A 16,683-nucleotide genomic window follows, 5' to 3' on the forward strand; every position below is an offset into this window, starting at 1 on the left:
ATATTTTTGAGCTTTAACTAACACCTGTAGTTGAATAAATTATAATAAACACTGCAAACTAAACTAAACCTATTCAAGTTAAGATGACTTGAATGAAGAAAATTTTATCATAATTTGAGTAAATTTCACTTGACAAGTAAAATTATCTGTCAGGGGAATAAGACTTTTTGTACCCAAAATATAAATACCTCTTGCTGTACTTAAAATAAGAAAAAGAACAACTTTTTGCACTTAAAATAAGAAGCAAAACTGAATGTTGCTTGAATTAAGAAAAACACATTTATACCATTAGTAGATCATTTTACTTGTCAAGTTAAATCTACTCAAATAAAGTAAAATGTTCTTAATTTAAGTCATTTTAACTTACCTAGATATTGTTGTTGTTTTTTGTTTTTTTTTCAGTGAAGACAGATTAGTTTAATACTATACTGTGGAAACTCCTGATGGTTCATGTTTCTTCACATACTGGGCTTATAAACAATATACAGAATTTTATAGTAGACCGGGGTGTCAAACTCAGATTCACAGAGGGCCAAAATTAAAAACTGGGACTAAGACGTGGGCCAAATTAAATATTTATTGAAAAATGTCAACAACATCTGCATGTTTTTTTTTCTTTCAAGATATGTAATGTTAAATCTTTTCTTATTAAAATAAATGTTTAATAATAGTTTTGCTGAAACACTGAATCCAGGATAAGCATAATATAAAATAATAACACAATTTTAAAATAAATAATGTCTCTATAGCCTATCTGTAGCCGGTGGGCAAGCTCTAATACATATTTGATCTCAAGGGCCAAATATAATTATATCATGGGCCAAATTTGGCCCCCAGGCCTGAATTTGACATGTCTGTAGTAGATAGTCACACTTAATGTGATTCTTTGTTTATTTTGCCTATGCTAGTACACAGAAATTCCACAACAAAGCCCTATCCTTTGAATAAATGCAGTAAAAAAAATATAGTTTAATGCCATACTGTGGAACAACAGCATCTACATGGAGGTAAGCATGGAGGTATAGTGGACCCCTCTACCAGAAAAGTTGTAATAATAATAAATGAAAAACTAAGTACTGAATTCCTTCTTAACAATCTGGATATTTTTACCATATATTTTTGCTGTTTAATTCACCCTCAAGCCATTAAATAAGCATTACAAATTCAGATAAAAGAGTGTTTTATTATTAATTAAAACTTTTGAAAACACACAAGACACTGAGGTTAAACGTGGCATAAAACAGTGGAAAAAACATTAAATAGACAAATAATGCACAGAAAACCCTAATGGAAACTACAAATGTACAACAGTCTACTCCCACAACTACACCTATGATTAAGACTCTATACAGACTAGCTTCTACATACTTAATTACATACGCATTTTCATTCACATCATTTGATACACTTCTATTGCCCTGGTTGTCCGACTTGCAATTCTCCAATGTGCTGTTACAATAAGTTGGGTTCACATTATCTTAATTTCAAATGGAGAGCAGGAGCCAAAATAACTCTATATGGTTTTATAATAATCTTGCTTGTGTTTTAACATAGTAACAACTTTTTGATTTAACTGCAAAAAATAAATGTAACCGTAGTTAATTTGTGCTTACAGAAGACATCAAACTTTCAGTCAGTTTTGGTTTCATGTTGATCGACCCAAGAGACATTAGGCATAAACACCAAATCTGCATTTTGAGTTACAAGGCAAATTCCAGCGTACAATTCTAACCTGCCCTCCACCTAAAAGTTAAATTAACCCAATATTCTAATCACTGTGGTTTAAAAAATAAGTGAGAACTATTCACCAAAAAAATGTCCAAGAAAATCCCAAACTTTCTATTGACTTTTGCTTATCACACTTTTCAGAAAATCATCAAATGACGACGGGCTGGCCTCATCTGCTTGTTTCTCCTCAACCAATGGGGCGGCTTCCATGGCTTCGGAGGCGGGACTATCAGGTTCGGGGGCTGGGCTATCGGCTTGAGGTTCGGCCTCGACTCTCCGCAGGCGGCAGTTGTAGTCGTACTCGGGATCGCAGTGTGGATCGGGGTAAATGATACCATCTTTGATCGTTTTCGATGCAGTGCCAGGTGGGACTACAAACTTACCACAATTCGGGTCGAAGGGGTGGCACGCAGGTTTGGGAGGGGCCTGGAGGTTGCTCTTCATTGCGGCGTCCAGGGCGATGCAGTCTTTGTCGTAGTGGACGTAGCAGTCGTAGCCCTCCTTGGTCTTGCCCGGGACCCCCAGCCGGTAGCGGACCTGGGTGGGTGGTTGATGGTGGGTGATGAGTGGTGGGGTTCAAATAGACGTATATCAATGTATGTCAATCCAATCACCACAAGAAATGGAGTTACTTCTGCAAACACCCAGATACATGGACAAGAGTCAGAGGAAAGGCAAGCTTATGTACTGTTTATTGAAACTGGAAGTAGCTCAGATGTGTTCCCATAATTAAAGAGTGCATGTATTTGGAACAGGCTTTGCTGACTATTTCATCAGCTCTGTTCTTTTAGCCTGTACAAAAAAAATCTACTCTACTACATCGAAGAAAGAGACCAAGTAACATTTCAGTTGGAAAACGGACTATAGTTTGCTTTCATAATTTTTCGTATAAAAATAGACAATAATTACCTCCTTAATCCAGCCATGAAACAGGAATTGTAAAAATATAAGGACTTTAATTTATACGGCATTCACTCCTAAACTACATGTGAAACTATTTCTTACCATTGCAAGAGTTCGAAGGTCAGCACTTCCGTTGTACTTCTATTTTATGAATATGACTACATAATATATATTTCGCAGCTCATCCAAGCTTCCACCAAATAAACTTTGTCCAAAATAGAATTTATCCTTTGCCATGGATCTACCTGGGATTTTTCATACATAATATTTTATTCGATATATGTATTCTTCCCATTATGGTACTATACTTCTAACATATACTTGTTATTACCAGCAAAGTTTAAGATTTCAATACAGCTCGTAGCTTCATTGGTATATTTAACACTGGTTGATAATGGTGTGTGAATGTCATTTACTAAGACATGCATTAACTCCATTTGTTTCAGGTGATTGGTTTGACTATTGAAAACAACAAACATTCTACAAGACCAAGCCAATATCACTTTAAAGGTCCTGAATTACACAAAATGGATTCTTGTGAGCTTTATGCCATGTTATAATGTTGGGACAAAAACAATACCCAGAGTTGTGTTTTGTTTTGTTTGTATTTTTGCAAATGTTTGAATAATCCTTTATTATTAGTCTGTCTACATTAGCCAAACTCACAATGTTCTAGTGGTAGTTTTCAGGTTAACAGCTATGTTTTACCTTCAGTTTAGATCAGTAGAGATTGGCAGTTCCATCCAAATGATTCTAGTGAAAGTGTATGAAGTTTAAAAACACAGTGGAGCACTTTGTGTATTACAGCATGAAGGTGGAGTGTTTTCAGTTTGAGATAAGAACTCTGAATATGCAGGATTTGTGTGTCAAACGTGTGAATGAAACAAAACGAAACTCTCTGCATGTTTTTGATGAGAAAACAACATTGTAAAATAGATCAGAAAACAACATCATATAAACTGTAAAATGTAATCACCAAGCTAAAATAAAGCACAGTTCATGAACAAGAAGAAAGCAGGTTTACCCCAAAGCGTGTACCACATAGATTCCCCAGTAAAAGCCTGTTTCAGACCTGGTGCTCGGGCATCTGTGGAGGTGGTCTGCGGAGGGCGGCGGCCACGGTCAGGAGGCAGTAGGGGTCCACGCGGGGGTCACACGACAGGGGGGCACCTTTGTACGCAGCAGCAGCAGCGACTGGGGCCGGATCAGCGGGGGCATCCTTCATGGGGTACTCCAGGACGGGCTTGGTCAGTTCGGAGAGCTTGGTGGCGGTGAGTGGATTGCAACCGGCGTCGAAAAGAGGATTGCAGTGCTGCTCTTTAGGCGCTTCTCCGGATGTGAGGGGAGCTGCGACGTTGACCACGCAGAGGGGGTCAACATTGGGGTCGCATGCTGGGTACATGAGGTGGTAGTACCCAGTAGGAGCTTTCTGGACGAGGAGGGGCATGCAGTAGGGGTCCTTGGGGTCACATTTGAGAGAGGCGTAGGATGGGAATGGACCAGGTGCGGGGCGGTATCCATAAGCAGCTCTTAAGTGATACTGGAGGCACTCAACATCTTCGGGGTTGCAAATTCTGAGAAGTTCTGCCCTCTGCTCAGCACTCAGAAATGGCTCCAGGACGGGGGCGTAGTAGTAGTAGCCAGTGGGGGCTTTGAGGGGCCTGGGGAGGAAGGGGGTGAGGATGGGGACGGGGGCTTTGACGGGTGCGGGGGCGGGTTCAGGCTCGGGTTCGGGGGCGGGTGCTGCAGCGTGGGGCAGGAGAGGGAACAGGCAGTAAGGGTCGATGTACGGGTTGCAGAGACGGACCGCAGCAGATTTGATCGGGGCAGGCATGACGACGGCAGCCTTGGGTTTGCTGGTGGACTCTGCAATGCATTCTGGGTCGTCGGAGTTGGCGCAGCTCTTGTAGATCTCGCTCAGGTGGGACAGGTAGTGGTTAAAGGTGGGGCCCTCCTCGGAGCGGTGCTTGTTCTGCAGGTAAGCCAAGTACAGGCGGTCCAAGTCTTCCACCTAAATACAGAGGGAAATTAAATCAATATTTAAATAATTATTAAAACTAAGGTTGTTAAAGTATCAAAAATCAGATGCTAATCAATACGAAAACTAGTGACGAAACTAGATATTAATCTGAGCAGGTATCCATCCTAAAAAAGTCACATTCACAGGACAGAAATGAACCTTTCCTGAGTAGTTTTAGTATGATCTCAAGCTGTGTCAGTATAAGACCACAGAGAATAGTATACACCCATGGATCACTATGGAACATACCTGGAAGAAGAAGAAGAAGAGTGTTTTTAATTATCATTGTAATACTTGGTCTGATTTTAAATGCATTCTACTGTACACTAGTGTTTTTAGCTTAATTTATTTATCTATAGTTTCTGTAGTAGTTGGAGATTATGTTATTTGTTGTGTCTATGCACATGGGATAGAGAGAAACGTAATTTAAATTCCTTTGTATGTCTAGTACAAGGGTGGTCAAACTTTTTGACTTGTGGGCCACAAAGGATTCTAAAATTTGACAGAAGGGCCAGACCAGGAGCAGATGAATGGAGTAATCCACCTCATAAAAGAAAACAATAACATGGGATATGTAGAAAACATATCCCATGTTATTGAAATATCCCATAATTGAAAATCATTACAATCCATTACAACAAAACTCTCATGGTATTTACTATTTATTGAAATAATTTTTAAAACACTGAAAATTATTAATATAAGTCCCCGGGCTGTAGTTTGCCCACCCCTGGTCTAGTATATGTGAAGAAATTGACAATAAAGTATGTAAAGTGTAAAGTATGTAACTATGAACCATGAACTATGAATTGTGGTATCGGAATCTGTATTGTGCATTGAGTTTAATCCTTAGTATCAATATCTAGTTTGAAATTGTAGTGTCCTGACAACATTCCTTAAAACCACCAATCCTTGTGGTGTAACTTTTTTGTGGAGGGTGTACTGACTGCTTGTCTAGAATGAAAAAGTTGTTTTACCAGCGTCTGTTTACATGGAAACAAGCAAGTGACTCCACCAAGCCATGTTATAAATTGTAAAAGAGGCAACATCGCTCACTGTTAGCCATAAAAATACCTGGTATTGAATAAAAGCAAGATAGATTTAAATGCCATACTGTGAAACATTCCAAGGAAAGCAAAACCTCCAGCCTTAGACTTTATAAATAGACTTTACAATGTCTGCTCTCAACAAATGCAAGAAAATAGGGTTAAAAAGCTCATTATTCTAAATACTTGACTATTCTTCTAAAGCCGTATGCATAATTAAAAAGGCTGGAATCCATTAGTAGCCTTGACCTTGCAGAGTTTTCAAGGAAGAAAACAAAACAAACCAGGATTTGTTTTTCTCATGTAAATTTAACAATGACATTATAGTCTCTGAATCAACTTTATGTCCAAAAGAAGTTTCTTTCAGCAGACAATAAATAACAAACCTTGCTTTAGGCCTTGAGTAATTGTTCTGTGTATAGTACTACATTCAATTTCTTATTTTGTTTGTATTTATCTTTAAGGCAATAAAATAGTAAGCTTGGTGAATGCAATGGAAATGGGGCACAAAGAAAAGAGATCAGCTGGAGACAAAACTTTACCACAGAGACACAAGGCTGCTCATTTTAAATAAGAATAAAGAGAGATGGAAGTACTCCGACTTTCAGCTTATCTATCTAGCCTTTATTCAATTACAGGCATTTTATTGCTCAAATATGCCTTGAAAAACATATATTCTAACTGAGAGTAGACTCACCTCTCCTCAGAGCTGACATGTAACTTCTCTTTTTGGCGCCCCATCACTTGCTTGTCTTCATGGAGTTAGATAAGTTTAATGCCATACTGTGGAACATTCCAGGCAAAACAATAACATCTCCATGGAGACAAGCAGGTGGTGGACTATTCTCTACTAAAGTTACATAGTGACTCTTTAATTTTTATTTGATTGTCTTGTAATTTTAATGTATTTCTTATTTTGTAAAGCTTTTCAAAGCTTCTAACTTTGTGTGTGAATTGTGCTATACAAATAAACTTGCCTTGCCTTAAAGAAGGGGGTATTTTATTTCTATGGGGCATTAACTATTTAGATAACTTTTTATGGTTTTGAAAATGCTACATTTGCCTAAAACAACATTTTGACATGTTTTATAAGTTTCGCTCCCCCCCTTCAGACCTCTATTACAACACAATCAGCGTGCATCCTGCTAATGAAACTACCGCACATAAAGTTTGTAAGTTGTTGTGTACACTTTGGTATCATGCTTAGGGCTGGATGGTATTATGGTGTTACGGTATCCCGCAGTATCACACAGTAGCAACGGTATCAGTTTCATTACATCATTAAAAAAATGTGCAGCACATAAGGACCTAATATTATTAGAATTTATTGTTACCTAAATTTACCTGAATAGCGATGCAGCTTCGTAGCTTACCAAAGTCGTACTAAAACATTTTGGTAATATGGTAATAACGTATACCACGGTAAAATTCTGAGAATGTCTAACAGTATCAAAATTTGGACACTGCCCAATCCAAATTATACTTTTGTGTATTTATGGAGAATTGTTGTGTGGGGATATGGGTGACGTAGACTTGTGGGCTGAGCATTGGACAGAATCTTACAGTGAACTGTAAGGAGGGTTTGAATAGGGCCCAGGAGAAATCGCTAAATTACTGCATGCATGGATGACATCTAAAACCTCTTCAGGCATGATTTTGATAAGGAAACGTTATAACTCGGTAGAAAGCTAAAAATAACATTGCATAATAACCCCTCTTTAAAACTCACCCTATTAGCTTATTCAAAGCACATTTGATATGAGTTTATGAAAGTTTAAGCTGAATATAAGCTGACTCACTCCCTCCTGGTTGTGAGTGTCCATGAAGTACTTGTACCAGCCCCAGAAGTCAGGGAGCCGTTTGAACTGAGGCACTGCCAACACGCCCGGGACATGTCTCCTGTCACGAACCAGCTTCTTCAGGTTAGACAGCACCTCCCCCTTCACATCCTCTGACACTGCAAGAGCTACGGAGAGACGGAGGGGGGGAGAGGTGTGAAAACGAGGGAGGACAGGACAAGAAAGAGAGAGAGACAAAAGAAAGAGAGACATAGAAGTAAGAGAGAGAGACAGAAGAAAGAGAGAGACAGACGAAAGAGAGAGACATAAAAGAGAGAGAGAGAGAGACAGATGAAACAGAGAGACACAGAAGAAAGAGAGGGACAGAAGAAAGGGAGAGGTAGAAGAAAGAGAGAGAGACAAAAGAAAGAGAGAGATAGAAGAAAGAGAGACAGAGACAGAAGAAAGAGAGAGACATAGAAGAAAGAGAGACATAAAAGAAGGAGAAAAAGACAGAAGAAAGAGAGAAATAGAAGAAAGAGAGACAGAGACAGAAGAAAGAGAGAGACATAGAAGAAAGAGAGACATAAAAGAAGGAGAAAAAGACAGAAGAAAGAGAGAAAGAGAGAGAGAGAAACAGAAGAAAGGGAGAGATAGAAGAAAGCGAGAGGGACAGAAGAAAGAGAGAGACAGATGAAAGAGAGAGATAGACAGGTGAAACAGAGAGATAGAAGAAAGGGAAAGACATAAGAAAGAGAGAGACAGAGGAAAGACGGGGACACAAAAGAGAAAGATACAAAAGAAAGAGAGACAGAAGAAACAGTGAGACATAGAAGAAAGAGAGAGACAGAGGGAAGAGAGAGACATAGAAGAAAGAGAGAGACACATAAGAAAGAGAGAGACTCAGAAGAAAGAGAGAGAGACAAGAAAGAAAGGGACACAGAAAAAGACAGACATAGAAAGAGAGGGATACAGAAGAAAGAGTGAAAGAAAGAGAGAGAGATTGAAAGAGGAAGCAGGAGGTGCAAAGAGAGAGAACAGAAGAAGAGAGAGGAAAGATTAAATGTGTGGAAAATTGAGAAACCAAAACAAAGGGAGAGAGAGAGAGAGAAAGAAGGTGTAGAGAGGAGAGAGGGGGGGGGGGAGAGGTATGATCACTAATGTGGCCAGATGGGCAGTAAAAATAAACAAGCAGACGTCTAAAGAAAACTATAAAAGTGCATGTACTTAAAGCCACATGCTAATTTAGTGGTGTGCTGAGACGAGGCAAAGCTGCTGACAGGAGCTAAAATGTTTATTACATTAAAACATATAGAGTCTTGTTAAAGTTTTAGGATTAGTCTGATTTTTTTAATTGAACAAGCTCCATTGTTTACTGACTTGTTATTGTTCACATAAAAGGCAAGTACTTTTTGTGCTCTATCAAACAAGTACATATTGTTACGCCCCAAACACAAAATGATGATTATTATCTATGTTAAAACTGAATTCTGTTATTTATTCTCTTTGTGGAAATGCCACATTCGCAGGCATTTTTGTTTCACAGAAGCTTTTGTGCTCTTCTGGTTGATACAGTTTTAAATAACAGCACATTTGTGAAAACAGAAGTGGAGCAGCAAGATAAAAACATCTTTGCAAAGGTACAAATGTTGCTCTTTCTTTTCCTTATTTTTAAGCTATTTTCACATTATTCAAAACGATAGATGCAATTAATGATTCATCAAAGCCTTATTAGTAAAATATGTATCAATAAACTATTTTTATGACTTGATTTTTGTAAAGCTCCCATCTGTAATTAAATATTATGATTATGATGATTATAATTAGATATTATATTATGGCAGCTTTGGTCTGAGAGCACAGGTGAGTCTGAACAAAAGCCAGGTGAGGGAAGAGGGGGAAGGGTTTCACATCTGCCATCTACTGTTAATAAAAAAATCAAATAAACCTATAAATGGTAGCGTTAAAATATGTGTTTAATCATTTATTCAGTATTTAATCATTTATTTAATATTTTAACAGGAACAACTTCTCATTTACACGTCATTATTGCATGTGAAATAAAGGAATAAAGGAATAAGGAGCATCCCAACTGTATTTTTTAATTGTGAGTGCCATATTTCAGTCTCTCACCTTGTTCACCTTCATGCTTGACTGGCACTGCCCTCAGGAACTCTGTAAAACACACAGACCACACTGAGTTACAGCTCTTCTCTCTCCATCTGTCTCTCTTTTTCTCTTAGTCCATCTTTATCAGTCCTCTCTTTCTCTCTCGTTGGTGATATTGCTCAAACTTGATCTCTCTCATCTGCATTTACTCATTTTCCTCCCCATTTGTTCTCTTCCTCCATTTCTTTTCCACTCTTCCTCTCCTCCTCTCTCTTTCCCTCCTTACAGATATAAGATGTCATGCAGGCTTTCCTCTCAGCAGGTGCAGATGACTTCCTGAACATTAAACTCCTGTTACAGACCAGGACTTTGAACCGCAGCTACAGGAGCCTGTTTAAACCAAACTTGTAAAAGTACAAAGTGGGGCCCTCACACAAACTCATAAGCTGCACTTTAAAAAAACTCACCAGGGGGGAGACCAGGTTCCACGTTGACACATTGTATTTTTTGGAGAAATATATCATAAATAAGTGGTACAACAAGATGGTCCATATGCACTGATATATTGGAAGGTAAAGGTAAATCAGTAAGAACAATGTTTTCAGACTTAAACTATTAATCTTGGTAGCATTTTTTCTTTTAGTGCAAGAATTCCCAGTATGATTTGTTAAAAAATTGCAACGTACTCAATATAATTAAGACCAAATCTCAAACACAGATCCCAAAAACAGTTGTATTTGACATATACTGAATGTATTTCTCAGCATTGTCCAAAGAAAAGCAGAGGACCAAAGACACACGCTTGAGGTCAGACTGGGTATACTAGATATTAAATGTTATTCCATCCATGCTTGATCTAAAAACTTAATTTTTAACTCACCAATATATTATAACACAAGACAATAATTACATTTTAGCTTTTCAAATTTATATTATGCACTCTGGTTGTATTATGTATGTATTATGCGACACTTGTACTGTATTCTAAAAAGGATAAGGCTAACCAACACATATCACAAGTACCATGCAGGTGTGTGTGTGGGAGTATTAAGTATTCAGGTGCATAATAACTGTTTTCTCAATTGTATTAATTAGAAAGCTGACAAATAAATAAATTCAGCAGACATGTGGGTGTTTGCTAACAACCTCTAACCTTCGGGAATAATTATCAAGTACCTTTACACACTGCATTTCTTAATTACTATTATTAATATTATTAAGAAAACACATGCAGGCTTAACTTAAATGGATAATTGTGTGCTAATTGTTTAATCCTTACCTGGCAACACAACAAGCCCTAGGAATAATATTGTGTGGATTGTAGATAGTCGTGCCATTTTCTAGTTTTGTGCCTCCTGTAAAACAAAAGATCAGCAAAGGTTAATTTATGAAGTTAACAAATAGGGATGGACCTTCATTTGTTTATTTTTATGTCTTGGATTTAGAGTTGATTTTTGGGGCTTGTCTTAAACCTCTCCTGACAGGTTTCAAAAGATATTTTGGTCATTTAAAGAAAGGAGATGATAGTGGAGTTTTAAAAATGTACATTTAAGTCAATAAAATAAGTAAAACATCTTGCTCTATGGACATTTGCTCAAATCTGCTCAAATCAGTCAAGTCAAAATATGCAAATATGTAGAGTAAAGACTTATTCTAGCTAGTTTTGGCCCAAATTTCCATTATATTTGAGGGTCCATTTACACTTGTCCTGGATGGTCGTGCTTTGAGACCAGTTTAGTTCTAATTTAGACTTGGATCTGTTCTGTTCTAGTCCTGCTTTAGTCTTGGTCTAGTCCAGATTTAGTTGAGGGTTGAATTCCAGTTTAGCCCCATTTGCGTGTATTAGATGATATAACAGAGCTTGGCACATACCGCCCTCTATTTAACAGGGTGTTGAGACAATGCAGCGGATTGAGGGCAAGAAGTAATTTATACTTTTTTATGATCAGAACGGAAAGAAAAAGGACTGAAATCTGAATATCAAAATAACAAAAGAGCTGCCGCAAGACTGGAATAGACTCCTTCATTAAAGTCGAGAACATCAAAACATGGATAATTGTAAGGGCTGTCAAATACTGTGTCAAAAGTAGACTGACACAGGTGTTACTGTTAGCCTGCAGGGAAATTTCAATCAGGGCAAAAATGAAAAGGAGTCAGACATTTTGTGATAAAAGGGCTATTTCTAAAGCTGAAAATTGAAAATCCTTGAATAAAACCATGCCATATAAACGTTACATAATAGCAATGCATTGGTGGTTATAGCAGTAGTAGTAGTATTTGGTCTTGTTCAACATTTAGTGCATTTAAATGAATATATAAGTAATTCTGTAGAGATAATTCACCAGTATCATCAAAAGTACCTCATGTTGTTGCATGCATATTATGTTATAAAAACAACAGAATGACAAATAACTTTATTAAAGGTCCTATGTTCTGCAAAATTGACTCTTGTGAGCTTTAAGCCATGTTGTAAAGTTGTTACCTCGTCAAAAACATACCTGGAGTTGTGTTTTGTTTCATTCACATATTTGAGTAAACCCATTATAACGAGAGTGGCAATTCTAAATATGCAGGGTTTGTGAGTTAAACATGTGTGAATGAAACAAAAAACAACTCCTGGTATATTTGTGATGAGGAAACAGAGTAATATGGGCCCTTTACTTTCAAATATAACTCTCCATTTAGGCTTCAGATATAAATGTGAATATTTTTAAATGTCTATATAAATAAATCACAAAACTAGTTTAACTTTGCCCTGTTTGTTCTTACCTGTAACTCTCGGAGAAGTCTGTCCCCCTGTGTGCTGTGAGGAGGCGTCTGGTCTGCTCTGTCCTCCCCCTGTACGGGACACTGCAATGGGCCGACATTTTTAAGGCGCGTCGCTGGATCATTAAAAACAAACAGACCTGCGGAGGGGCTGCCGCGTGCTGTTCCTCGCTCCGGGATTGGCTCCTGTCCAGTCCCTGTCCCACCAATAGGGGTCCTATAATTAGCAGAGGTGAGAGCAGCGTTAACAAGGTGCCATTTAAGCCACGCTCCTCCACACGGGTCAGGAATGTTCGTATATCATTCTACAAGACACAAATAAACCTGTTTATTTAAAGAATAAAACATTAAAATTGTAGTTGTGTAGTTTATATTGTGTAAGAAACTTTGCTTAATACTACTAACAACTTTATAGAACAGTTTTTAGGACTCACAGCAAGAAGATTCCAGGTTCAACTCCCTGATCACCTGGGCCTTTGTGTTCGGAGTTTGCATGCTTCTCCCTGTGTCTGTCTGGATTTCCTCTGGGTGCTTTGGTTTCTCCCATCAACCCAAAACATGCACACCAGTTAAAATCCTCCAGCTAAAGTAGTACTAACCAAGATTAGCTCAATATCTGGAGATGGGTCCCCTGGTGCCCACTGTTCCTGGCAGGTTGCAAAGGACAAAAATCCCTGTGAATAAAATAAAGTGTACCTTGGATGTTTCACTGAATTTTAATCCATGGTCGAAATAAATTATTTTATGAATTATGATTTTTTTTTTAAAGGTTTTTTTTTTTTAAAGTAAAGCATAGTCCTTTTGGATCTTCCTGCACCTACTTGTTTATCTAGAGTGCTCTTTTTATTGTAAAATGTTATATAAGTGCAGAATAACTAAATAAATAAATAATGATGTTCAAGGAGAAGATGCTTTATCCACCACCTGTATGAATGTGTGATTGAGCTTTTGTGGCAGTTTGGTGTGAGCAAAGAGTAGGCAAAAAAAAAAAAAAAAAAAAAAAGAAAAACAAATTTGTGATTTAGAAAGACACTAAGAAAACATGATTTGTACAATTATTTACACATTAGGCAGTATTGAGTGGTCCACATATTTGCAGTGTGAGCAGTTGTTGAAGAAAACAACCTTTCCCTCTCGTGTTCATTAGTTTCTGCTTAGACAAAAAATACACTTGAAACAGAAATAAAGTCCAGATAATTTTCTTATTCCAGTATTAGAAAGCCATACTTGTACAAGGAGTCTGTGCCGACATTCTCATGCATAGACTTTATGTTTATGCCTATACAATGACTTTTATACGCAAACTATAGTGGGAGGCTACCGTGGTTTATACATAGCGCCTCTTCGTTGGTGCACAGACCAGCCAGGCCTCTTGGCACGTTGCACAGTCCAATCAGACTCCATCCGGGGTGTTATCTGGCTACCAAGTCCTGACATCATCCCTATCAGTAGTTCTTGTCCTATTTAGGCAGTTTGCTATTAGATAGTTTGGAATATAATGCATTTGTCTTGACATATATCTGAGTCCCACAGCTGTGATCAGAGCCCTTATCTTCAAATTACCTCAGTACAATAATGAATTATAGAATTATACTAAATAGTTAAGCCTAGTCATTCATCCTAACACAGTACAAGCACAAGTAGAAATGGTAGTAGGTATTATCAGTAGCAGAAGGTAGGTACCAAAGTATTAGGTATTAGTAGACAGTATTGTGTTAACAGTATTGTCAGTATTACTCTAGAAATGTTTTTTAGCAGAAGTGATGAAATTAATAGCTCAAATATTAATTGTAGAAGTAGAAAATCTACACTTGATTGCACATTTGATTTATATATTAGACTACTATAGACTACACTTACTATGTTTACATCCACACCAAAATCTTATCATTATCTGATTCTGGAGTTATCAGATTACTGAAATGTCACAGTTACCTCTGAAGTGAGTAATCTGATTTCTTTCTGATGGGATAATTATTCAAAAAGGGCAAACTATGTAGTAAAAACTAAGATGAAATGAGAGAATGTTAAAGGGTCCAGATTACGCTATTATCTGATCTATGCTATAAAGTTGGTTCCTCATCAAAAACATTCCTGGAGTTGTGTTTTGTTTCATTCACACATGTTTAACCACACAAACCCTGTATATTGAAGCTCAGTTCGTCTCTCAAATCGAAAACACTCTTCCAACTTATGATGTCATATGATAATACAGGAAGTGCTCCGTTGCAGTTTTAAACTCCATACACCTTCACTAGAATCATTTGGGTAATTTCACACCTGCAATTGCCAGTCTCTTCTGAACAAAACGTAAAATGAAGCTTTTAACCTGTAAACTACAGCTTCATGACACAAGTTGGAACAGAGCATGCAGGATTACTCAAGCATGAAATAAAACACAACTCCAGATATGTTTTGGGGGGGTTAGTAATATTCTAACAAGAGTCAATTTTGTGTTATATAGGACCTTTAAAGATTGAAAGAGTTATTTCAAATGACGCTGTACATTGTGTTTCAAATACAACACTTACTCTAAAAATCCATTGATTAACTGACACTTGTCACCAGGTGTTTTTGAGGATCAGACTACTCTCCATATAAACACACACACAAACACACATTGGGTTATCTAATTATTCTACTTATCTGATTTTTACCGGCCACTTAAATACTGACAGCAAGAGAGAGCAGGATAAGTAAAATAAAACGATATGACAAACAGCAAGCAGAAGATGACAGAGGAGGCAAACTAATGAAGTGAAAAAGTCTGTTGTTTTTATATCACCGCTTTATTCAGGAAACTCTCTTTAAAGAAAAATATTTTTTTTAAAACACAACAGATTTCTGACAATATCTCTATGTTGCATCAGACCAAAATTGACTAAAATATGAATAATAAGACTCCAAAGACAGGAGGGAGCGCCTGACTCGCAGATCAATGCTCTTAATGATGTAAGTGAAAGAATAAATGTCTGTTATGCTGTGGCAGAATGACGGTTAGCACTAGGAGGTTGTGGGTTGAATTCTTGTACACAAGTTTCTCTTTTGGTTTAAACTCTGTTCAAAAGGCATGTACTAACTTGAAGGATTCTTGACCTAAAATCTGAATTTGAAAACTAGTGGTTGCTTGTTCACACTACAAATAACTGAACATTATTTTGTTATGTTTTGGTGTGATTGAGCTGGTTTCACTTCGTGGAAATCGTGTGACCTTGCAGCATTAGGATTTATTTGCTCTATGGTAGGCGGATACTTTTTTATTTAGCCAATCGCTGCTGTTTGGTCGAAACGTATGTAATGCGCCGGAATGCTCAGTGGTGTCCAAGTAATTGCCGGTTTCACAGATCTTCGCTGATTGGCCAGTGCGTGGTTCACAACTTCCGGAGTTCTTGCAAACTGTCAAGTGTATTCTGATTCCTGACCTAGTTGTGAGAAATGAAATTGAGCAGAGGCACTAAGCGGCACCAGCCTAGCTAAACTATGGCCATAAAAGATGTGAATTACCTTAAAATCAATGCTGTTAAACATATCCATCTTGAATTGGTTAGAGATCATTTTCATTGTTAAAAAAATACCTTAGAAATATGCATTCTCGCTGTGAGCATGTTAGTGTTGTCATAATATTAAAATTTCAATTTCGACTTTGCCACTAAAGAATAGACACTCAATACCAATTCCGATACCAAATAGAAACTCTTTATTTATACAAAAGAACTTAAATCTAAACAATAAACTGTAGTACTTTCATTACGGTACCACGTGGTCTTATATCTGTGTAATCCCGCAGTCGTCCAGGTAGGTTCCATAGTGGTCCCTTGGGTCTATGTGCTCTTATTTTGATGCAGCACAAGATCATTCTGAAGCTATTCAGGAAAGGTTTGCTCCTGTCCTGTGAATGTGGCTCAAATGAGTATCTAGTTTCAATAGATTTAATAACAATACACTGATTTTCGATACTTCTGACAACCCTAGAGCACGTTTTTCTCTCCACTGATCTGAACATCCTCCTTGAAGCTACATAGTGCAGCTTTAAATCTAATACTTTTAAACAGTCCTCATTATAAAAGAAAGCACTGCACTTTTTAAACTATGTTCCTTAGTTGATGTTATGTAAAAATCCAATCGTTTAATTACACAGACTGCCCGAGAGTTAAATATTAGACCATTTCCCTGGTTTCTTTTTCCTACACTTGCAGATTTTGGCTCACATCCACAGCTTTAGTGAGGACTGCAGTCATTAGTGGAAAAAGACGTCACGCGTAGGAGCACTAATGAACCAGGCTGCTGCTGTCCAACCATTATCCCAGATCCAAGCTCCACTGCTGGGATGAGG

General features: G+C 37.6%; 1 protein-coding gene across 1 annotated transcript; it reads right to left on the reverse strand.

The window, feature by feature from the left end:
* Positions 1-1,839: 1,839 nt before the first annotated feature.
* On the reverse strand, positions 1,840-12,845 carry and2 (actinodin2). The gene is made up of 4 exons (XM_055151959.1): positions 12,785-12,845; positions 7,497-7,663; positions 3,704-4,642; positions 1,840-2,265 (listed from the first exon to the last, which is right to left on the reverse strand). Exons 1-4 carry the CDS (start codon positions 12,843-12,845, stop codon positions 1,840-1,842), a joined length of 1,593 nt encoding a protein of 530 aa, XP_055007934.1.
* Positions 12,846-16,683: the final 3,838 nt, after the last annotated feature.

This window comes from Boleophthalmus pectinirostris, unplaced genomic scaffold (assembly GCF_026225935.1).
Source record: "Boleophthalmus pectinirostris isolate CB_2022bp ecotype Guang Dong unplaced genomic scaffold, ASM2622593v1 HiC_scaffold_16, whole genome shotgun sequence".
NCBI lineage: Eukaryota > Metazoa > Chordata > Actinopteri > Gobiiformes > Gobiidae > Boleophthalmus > Boleophthalmus pectinirostris.

What these genes read in the sequence shown, in the direction of transcription:
- and2 (XM_055151959.1), bottom strand. Translation starts at nt 12,845, where the DNA reads ATGCAAACTCCGAACACAAAGGCCCAGGTGATCAGGGAGTTGAACCTG. An exon ending in GAACCTGGAATCTTCTTGCT is followed by an intron (nt 7,664 to 12,784) that starts GTGAGTCCTAAA and finishes GTCTCTCCGTAG; the next exon opens with CTCTTGCAGTGTCAGAGGAT. An exon ending in ACACTCACAACCAGGAGGGA is followed by an intron (nt 4,643 to 7,496) that starts GTGAGTCAGCTT and finishes CTCTGTATTTAG; the next exon opens with GTGGAAGACTTGGACCGCCT.